The 8,848-nt window shown below is 53.2% G+C and overlaps 2 protein-coding genes across 2 annotated transcripts; both read left to right on the forward strand.

The window, feature by feature from the left end:
• Positions 1-469: 469 nt before the first annotated feature.
• Positions 470-1,717, forward strand: pet117 (PET117 cytochrome c oxidase chaperone). Its single transcript, XM_026169618.1, has 2 exons — positions 470-683; positions 1,568-1,717. Exons 1-2 carry the CDS (start codon positions 588-590, stop codon positions 1,715-1,717), a joined length of 246 nt encoding a protein of 81 aa, XP_026025403.1. The 5' UTR covers positions 470-587.
• A 131-nt stretch (positions 1,718-1,848) lies between these two features.
• Positions 1,849-6,515, forward strand: kat14 (lysine acetyltransferase 14). Its single transcript, XM_026169551.1, has 10 exons — positions 1,849-2,112; positions 3,011-3,132; positions 3,214-3,335; positions 3,419-3,591; positions 3,669-4,103; positions 4,188-4,762; positions 4,869-5,002; positions 5,695-5,870; positions 5,944-6,134; positions 6,214-6,515. Exons 1-10 carry the CDS (start codon positions 1,851-1,853, stop codon positions 6,385-6,387), a joined length of 2,364 nt encoding a protein of 787 aa, XP_026025336.1. The 5' UTR covers positions 1,849-1,850; the 3' UTR covers positions 6,388-6,515.
• The last annotated feature ends 2,333 nt before the right edge of the window (positions 6,516-8,848 follow it).

The raw sequence follows: 8,848 nt of genomic DNA on the forward strand, positions 1-8,848 counted from the left end.
CCCAAGAAGTATGAGAAATGTTTTTTATGATAAATTTCTTAATACTTTTAGCTGAATTTTTTATCCATAAATGTAAGTTTACTAACAAAACACCATATTTCTGTCATTATTTTAAGGATGTGCACATGTACATACAATCAATATCAGACTGCACCAACAAAAACGCTCAAAACAATTTATGTTTGTGAATTTTTGCGTGTATTCTTATAATTGTTACCTTTTTCTTTTACCCTTGGCTTTGTGTGTTCATGTTCTGTTGTTTTGTATACTTCATCTGTTCGTATGTTGTGTACTCATTGTTTGTTAAATAAAGTTTATAAAAAAAAACAAAAAAACCCGCTTGGTATTTGGGGAAATCGACGCATTTGGAGCATGCATTTGAAGTACACTTCGAATTGGGACAACCGTCGTCGCGTGGCGGTGACGTAACCGCACTTAAAATGCGTACTCCAAGCGTGCAGACCCTGAATTGGGACACAGCCTGCGTGTGTTTCACCACACTCCGGCCGGTGGGGGCGGTGTAGCTCAGGTGAGCGTAGAAGAAGAAGAAGACCTTAGCCGCCGTTAGCCGGAGCTGAGACAGCGTGATGTCCGCGGTCTCTAAGGTGGTCCTGGGAGTGTCCGTGGTTCTGACCGTGAGCACCGTGGCTGCGGTGCACCTCAAACAGGCCTGGGACAGAGAGGTAAGCCGGGCCGGGGCAAGCCGGGCTAACATCTAGCTGCGTGTGCCGGAACGGGTCACGGGGGCTAACGAGGCTAACGCCAAAGCACAGGTGGTGGTTAAACTCAATTGAACGGACACAGGTGACGTCACACAGACGTTAAAAGAGTAATAATAAATAAACACGATAATGACGATAAACAGCAGCCAACAACCGCATCCTCCAACGCTTTTCAAAATAAAAGACTCAGTTGGCAGGTAAACAATGAGTCCTTACATTTATGGCTCAGTTAGCTAATCAGGCGTTATCAGAGTTAACTTTAGCTCAGGTGAGTGCAGAACACGTGACTGACAGAACTGCAGTGGGGTCAGATTTTTCATTTCTGATTCTGTTACGCTTACACGTGTGCCTTTATTTTGGAGGTGGGTTTCCTGTCGTGTGGCCTCTGTGAGGTCTCGAGTCCTGCTCTTAAATAACAAAGAAACAGAAAATCCCACACCTGGGTTTAAGGTGTTCGCACCATGAGAACAAAGCTTGGAAGCTGCTGGAGGCATCTCACCTGTGACACCTGTTTCAGTAATCAGTGATCAATAATGATCACTTTCTCCAGCGCCTTACAAGAAACCCAAGAATGCTTCGCAACACAAGTCAAAAAGGTCAAAGGTTTAAGTTTGTGTGTTTAAGTTGAAGTGAAGCTCCTATGGGAGAGACTCCACCTTTGAGGGTTCTGTTGCAAGGGACAGAAAGCAGACCGGACTGTGTACAGGTGCTGAGGGGCGGAGCACTGAGGGATTAATGAGTGAAAAGCAGGATCTGTAAGTGAACCAGTGGAGATTCATGAGGGCAGGGCTCACATGTTCCCAGAGCTTGATCAACGATGAGTGGTCTTTGTGTTTGTCGTGCAGCGCCTGCGTGAGGGCGTGGTCAGGGATCTGGAACGGCTCGAGCGCAGGAAAGAGAACCTGCGGATGCTGGAGGAGCAGCGGCTGCTGACCCGACAGCTGGAGGAGGAGAGACGCCGCAGGGAGGCCAGGCTCCACCCACAGGACACCTGAGAAAAGGTAAACACTGTTGTGGACCTACGCTATCGCGTTCCCGAGTCTCCTTACGACTGGGTCACCTGTAATGTTTCTGCTCTTGCGTAGATTGCAGCGGTCACCTGCCCAGGTCTGCCGTACCTGAAGCAGGATGATGGACAGCAGTGGCGAGCAGCTGGTGGGAGGGGAGGACGAGGCAGCCTGCACGTCGGCGTCGGACGGTCTGGAAGAGGGGGAGGTGGAGGGCGAGACGCTGCTGATTGTTGAGTCGGAGGACCAGGGCTCTGTGGACCTGTCACATGACCAGAGCGGCGACTCCCTGACCAGTGACGTGGGTGAGGACACCGACGGGGGGTGGGCCTGCGAGGACATGTCCTTCTACTGCGACCGCTGCCACAAGTGGATCCCCGCAGGTGAGCTGGCCAATCGCAGCGCTCCATTTCTGACGTGACTGACGTCACTACCTTCTCCAGTAGGTGGCGCTACCTGCTGCCGAGCAATCTGAAAATGTGACATCAGCAGACCGCATGCCACCGATTGGCTGGTCAGGTGTGTCATTCTGTGAGCCATGAGAGCGAGTCTTTCGGGAAAATTGAAACCTGCGGCCCACGAGTCTGACAAAACGCCGCGGACCGAGCAGGAGGCACGCCATCGCCTCGGCGTCCTGCTTTGTTCTCGTTCATGTCGCGCACAAGTGATGTCACAGGATGCTCGGCCTTGTTGCTATAACAACCCAACGCAATCAAGTCTGTGGGTTCCCGGCGACACCACAGTTGTAGCTACAGGGTCGGACGATATGCTGAGAGCGTTATGGCGGGAACAAAAGGGATCCAGACGCTCCGCTGCGTTCGTGCTCCCACCGCGTGCCGGCCGGTCCGTCTCACATGGCGCTCAATAAAGCTGTCACGCGAATCAACGGTCGTACCCGCTGAACTCTGAAGCGAGATCTGCACTTCTGCGCGCGGTAGCTTCCTCCACATGGCGCCACCTTCAGGCACGAGCTCCTCCTCGCATGTGCACGAACGCCGTTTAGCCCAGCTCCAGAACACGGCGTGAGCGTGCTCTCGGTTAAGTGTCACACGACGCGATGGACAATCACATGATTTGAGCCCTAATGTGACCTCTGACCGTGCTGTAAGCAGGTATGAGAGTAAAGGTGAGGTCTGATGTGGTGTGGGTGGAGCCAGACAGGAAGCTGTTATTCCAGCTCGTCTGCAGCTTCATCGGTTGAGAGCAGGCACTGGTGGTAACCTAGGAGACCCCCAGCAGGTGTGCGGCAGCAGCTGACTCTGTACCTGTGATCGTCCCCAGCTCAGCTCCGCGGCGAGCAGCCGAGCTACCTGAAGGGAGACAACTTCTTCAAATTCGTCTGCTCCGACTGCTCCGAAGATGGCAAGGAGAGCTTTGAGAGGATGAGGCTCACCTGGCAGCAGGTAGGACTTTAGCCCCACCCACACACACAGACACACACCTCAGATATGCGGCGTGCTGACGGCGGCTTCTTCCTGCGACAGGTGGTGATGTTGGCCATGTACAACCTGTCTCTGGAGGGGACGGGCCGGCAGGGCTATTTCAGGTGGAAAGAGGACATCTGCGCTTTCATTGGTCGACACTGGAACTTCCTGCTGGGCTCGAGGTCGGTCGCAGACGGACAATAAAGTTTTGCTCTCCATCGTTAACGTGCCGGCGCTCACGTTCGTGTTGCGCTCTTCTTTGCAGGAAGAAGACGTCCACCTGGTGGAGCACGGTAGCGGGCTGCCTGTCGGTCGGAAGCCCCGCCTTCTTCCGCTCCGGAGCGCAGGAGTTCGGTGAGCCCGGCTGGTGGAAGCTGGTCCACAACCGACCTCCGACCCTGCGACCAGAAGTGGACAAATCCGTGACAAAGACTAAAGGTAAGCCGCGATCGAACGCTGGCTCCCAACTGGACGGTGTCTGTTGACCTCTGACCTTGGACGCCATTTACCCACAGCGTCCAAACCCGTGCTGGACCCGATTATCACCGTGGAGGGTCTGCGCAAACGCGGAGCTCGGAACCCCGTGGAGAACGCCATGCAGCTGAAGGAGAAACGCTCGCGCACTCAGGAGGCCAAAGAAATCCGGCGGGCCCAGAAGGAGGCGGCGGGCGGATACACGGACCATAGCGCTGCCTCCACGCCTGTCAAACTGGGTGGAGGCCGTGGTGCAGGTGGTGGGCGGCGCCCAGATCTGGTCCTGGAGAAGGGCGAGGTCATTGACTTCTCTTCGCTCAGCTCCTCAGACAGAACGCCACTCACCAGCCCGACGCCATCGCCTTCACCTGACTTTTCTGCCCCGGGAACGCCAGCCTCGCATTCGGCGACGCCCAGCCTGCTGTCGGAGGCAGACCTTATCCCTGATGCCATGCCGCCACAGGCGTTGTTCCACGGTGAGGTAACACCTGATTGGTGCAGGGTCATGTGGTTTTATGTGATGTAAGCGCTGATGGCGTGTTCTGCTTCCTCCAACTCAGATGATGAGGAGATGGAGGCGGAGGGGATGATCGACCCGGGAACAGAGTACATCCCGCCTGCCAGTGCCAACCTGGGCACCCGCAAGAAGCTCCGCCCACCACTGCCTCACATCAAGCGTGAAGCAGAGAGCGAGGAAGACGAAGGCCGTGACCACGACTTGGAAGAACCCGTAGGACAAAGTCAAGACACCCCGCTGTCTGCAGGCAGCGGTGGCGGGGGACCTGAGCGCAGAAGGACGACTCATCCGGAGAACGCTGCCGGCAACGCCCAGAGCCCTCGCTACGCCGCTCTCAGTCTGTACGAGGAGAGGATGCTGCTGCGAAGGCTGGACGCTTGCCCGCTCGCGTTGGCCGTCACGCCGCAGGCTAAACGCCTCCACAGGAAGTTGCTGGTTCGCCAGATAAAACGACAGAGGAGGCACCCCCTGCTGGACATTGACCGAGTGGTCAGCGCCACCCTCAGCCTGGTGGGAGGGATCTATGGCGCCCAGGAGGCGGGAGCACAAATCGGCGGCGGTGTGAAAGGGAAGTACTGTACCAGCAGCCAGGAGCTGCGGATTCTCGATCGCTTCCAGGTAACGCACACACTTCCTGTCCGTCCACGTGACGCGCCCGCGTGCACCAATCACTGCAGCTGATGCAGCGTTCACACTGTTCGCTTCACCTGTCCGTGTTTTACAGACGGGCGTCTCCGGCAGGCGAGGCGTCCAGCAGCCGTCCGTGTCCTTCTGGCATCGTCTGATGGGAGCCGAAGGAAGCCTGGAGCAGACCATCAGAAGCCCGTACACCTCCCGCCTCCTCAAACCCTACATCAGGTAAACGTCCGGGTCAGAGCCACACCTGTGGTCGGAGAGTCCTCTGAGCTTCCTGCGAGGTGGAGGTTTAGGGCTGTGCGATATGACCAGAATCTCACGTCCCGATATAAGACAGCTATCGTCCGATAACGATATAAATCACAAATGTAACATTTTCTGTAAGTTCTGTAAGTTTTTAACGATGCATGAAACGACACGTTTTTAGACATAAGTTGTAACGGCGCCGTTTTCTTTGAGTATTTATTACACGGCGTGCTGCGGGGAAAAGCCTGTTCTAACGTTTGAGTCTAAGCTTTATTTTTTAGCATCCGTAAACACTCTGCATCTTTCATGTGATTCAGTTTACTTTGAAAAGTCTCAACAGGATCTTGAGCTTTATTGTGAAAGGTTTATGTGGAACATAAACAAGCGGACATGCAATGGTTTTACCATCGTTGTTGCTAACGACGACGCATAAAACCAGGCGCTTGTGCGTCCGTAGTGTTTATATTAAATCTAAGAGACAGAACTTTAAGAAATGAATAATAACTACAGGGACATCAGAACATGAAAAATATTACCGCAAACAGTTTATTTTGCGACACCACGAAACAAACGATAGCGTAAAATGAAAGATGTTTTTATATCGTTATATGGAACAGCCCTATGGAGGTCCACATCCGCGTTCTCCATCTTTCTTTTCTTTTGTCTAGGCGGGACTACGAGAGCCGTCCGCCGAAGCTCCGGCTGCTGGCCGAGATCCGAGCGTACCCGCACAGGAAGGAGCCGGGCTGGGCACCTGAACCCGACGCTCCAATCGACTACTGCTACGTCCGTCCAAACCACATCCCCTCCGTCAACGCCATGTGTCACGACAGCTTCTGGCCAGGTAGCACGCTTGCCCGTTACGCCCCGTGGCGCCGTCCGGCCGTGGCTCAGACCTCCGTCTGCTCCTCCCACAGGTGTGGATCTATCCGAGTGCCTGCAGTACCCTGACTTCAGCGTGGTCGTCCTTTACAAGAAGGTGGTGGTGGGCTTCGGCTTCATGGTGCCGGACGTGAAGTACAACGAGGCCTACATCTCCTTCCTGCTCGTCCACCCCGAGTGGAGGCGGGCCGGCATCGGGACCTTCATGATTTACCACCTGATCCAGGTGCGACTGCAGGTGGGCGGGTCGGGGCGTCCGTGCTGCTGCGACCATCCTAACGTGTGTGTGTTTGTGCGTGTTTCAGACGTGTATGGGGAAGGACGTCACGCTGCACGTGTCGGCCAGCAACCCCGCCATGCTGCTGTACCAGAAGTTCGGTTTCAAGGCCGAGGAGTACATCCTGGACTTTTATGATAAATATTACCCCGTGGACAGCGCAGAGTGCCGCCACGCCTTCTTTCTGCGACTGCGGCGCTGAGCCCCGTCCGCAGCTGACCTGCACCTGAGGCAGGTGTGCAGCTGTCAGTGCTGTGAGGAACATCTGGGACTGTGTGTGTGCTGCTGTTTGTGTTTCTGAGGTATTAAAACCAACGTGCTGAAGCTCCACCTGCTCTCTCGCCTGCTTTACACTCGATCGCCCTCCATCCTAACCACTCGCTGCAGTCTGCCATCAGCACGCTGCTGGGAGCGAGCAGGACAGGCAGGAACTGTTACTCTGCACATTTCAAATCCAGGTGCGCTCTCACGCCACGCGGTGTGCACGCAGACGTTAACAGTGCTTCAGTTAGAGCGCCAAGTTTCAAGTGTTACTGTCATGTACAGATAAACAGAGCAGCCACATCTACCCATAATGAAATTCTTTGGCTCGTGCTCCTCAGCTTTACATGAGCATATGGAGAGTGTGCAGAAAATAGCAGAAACAACAATGAAAAAGAGAAAAGGATTCAATATTTAGAGAATTGATGACAAGTTGGTTTTTACAGGCTGTGCAAAACTTGTGCAATGAGCATGTAAGTGGCATTAGTTGAAGTGACAGTCCTGTAATCGTAGTGAGTGTTTAATGGTGTGTATACTGTCAGCAGTTCAAAAGCCTGATGGCTTGTGGGTAAAAACTGTCTTTGCATCTGGTAGTGCGGGTCTGGATGCTCCTGCTGGATGTGTGAAAAGTCTGTGGCCGGGATCTGCTGCGTCTTCCTCATGCAGCGCTGTCTGCACAGATCCTGCAGGGCTGCCAGTTCAGTCCTGGTGATGCGCAGTGCTGATCTCACCGCCCCCTGCAGAGCATTACAGCTGCCGTACCAGGCGGTGATGCAGCCAGTCAGAATACTTTTAATGGTGCATCGATAGGTTGTTCGTATTCTGGGGTTCATGCTGAACCTTCTCAGGCGCCGCAGGAAGAAGAGCCGCTGTCTTGCTGCTCTTGTGATGACACCAACATGGTGTGACCAGCTCAGATCCTCGCTGATGTTGATGCCCAGGAATCTGAATCAGCTGACTCTCTCCACTTCTGCTCCACGATGTGGATGGGGCGTGGCCTCCTCTCCTGTAATCCACGATGAGCTCCTGGTTTTACCAGCATTTATACATGTGCACAAACAAAGAATTACTGAAGCGAAGTCATGCTCTCATCGTTCGGTCTGAGCCGGCACACTGGACGTCAGTCGTAAGATAATCTAAATCTAATTTGGCATCTTAATGTAAGATAATCATAACGTGCTTTACTGTAAGTTTACCTTTAAATCCATTTTACTTAAAGAGGCTTTTTCTCACTGGAGGATTACATACATATCACATTCATATTAATTACGAGGCACTTTGTTTGGCAACCCTCCCATGCAGAAAGATGTGAACACCTCTATCCTGCACATGCTCAGTTCATCGGGGTCAGACAGCCTGGTGTCAGAGGTGAAGGTGACAACTGGTTTATTTCCAGAACCACCAGCAGGGGGAGCTGCAGGAAACATTTCTGGACACTTTAACTCTGACACGTGATTGTGTGCAGGGTATTTGCCATTGTGTTTATGTTGTTGATGCAGTGTAACTAGTTAATAATAACAAAACCCAACAATCATATGACCCCCTATGAGCAGCACTTTGGTGACAGTGGGAAGGAAAAACTCCCCTTTAACAGGAAGAAACCTCAGGCAGTAGAAACCTCAGTAGTACACACAGCGGATGGAGCAGTTTTTATCAACAGTAGCTAACCTCCACCCGGCTGGCTGTCCGAGCCGAGGCAGTCACAGTCTGGAGGGCTCAGAGAGCCGTCTCGACTCTTCACGTTTATCCAAGTTTGTGTCACCAGAAGAAACTCCAGATATCGAGAGGTGAAGAAGTCATTCAGTCTTATCTGTTAGTGACCGGCCATGAACCAGAGCAGCCTGCTTCACACAGGTCACAGGCCGGATGAAATGCACAACCCCGGGGATGAAGGCTCCGCCCTCCCTCTGCTGAGGCTGACAGGGACATGTGGAGGCTCAGGTACGATCCCCCGGGCGAGGAACCACCTGAGGTCCAGGACCACAAGAACACAGCAATGCCTCATTAGACAAGGACTAAACTTTACCAACACACCAGCCCGTTTCACCGTCTGTGGTTGTGGAATCATGCTGCCAGTGTCACCTGTGCAGGTGTTCAGTAAATGTTGTATGGGTGGTGTTCATGGTTAGCTTTGTCAGACTGTTAGACAGTAAGCTGTGACTGAAACCTACGTGGAGGATGAGTGTGGACTGTCCTTGTACCTGATGAAGGTCAGTCTGAAGCGCCGGGTCTCCCCCTGCAGGAGCAGCAGTACACAGAAAGGTCTCAAACCTTAAACCATTCTGTAATTTCCAGCTGGGGGCGACTGTCCAGAGGTCTGATTTTTTTAATGTGTGTGTGTTAGTCCCCATAGGGAAATAGTTCCTCTGCATTGAACCCATTCACCCAGTGAAGCAGTGGGC

The sequence above is a fragment of the Astatotilapia calliptera genome, chromosome 6 (assembly GCF_900246225.1).
Source record: "Astatotilapia calliptera chromosome 6, fAstCal1.2, whole genome shotgun sequence".
In the NCBI taxonomy this organism is placed as follows: Eukaryota; Metazoa; Chordata; class Actinopteri; order Cichliformes; family Cichlidae; genus Astatotilapia; species Astatotilapia calliptera.

Excerpts from the sequence above, each read along its gene's own strand:
- pet117 (XM_026169618.1), top strand. The coding sequence starts at position 588 with ATGTCCGCGGTCTCTAAGGTGGTCCTGGGAGTGTCCGTGGTTCTGACC. Across the intron at positions 684-1,567 it reads AACAGGCCTGGGACAGAGAG|CGCCTGCGTGAGGGCGTGGT; the intron begins GTAAGCCGGGCC and ends TTTGTCGTGCAG.
- kat14 (XM_026169551.1), top strand. The coding sequence starts at position 1,851 with ATGATGGACAGCAGTGGCGAGCAGCTGGTGGGAGGGGAGGACGAGGCA. Across the intron at positions 3,133-3,213 it reads TGAGGCTCACCTGGCAGCAG|GTGGTGATGTTGGCCATGTA; the intron begins GTAGGACTTTAG and ends TTCCTGCGACAG. Across the intron at positions 4,104-4,187 it reads GCCACAGGCGTTGTTCCACG|ATGATGAGGAGATGGAGGCG; the intron begins GTGAGGTAACAC and ends CCTCCAACTCAG.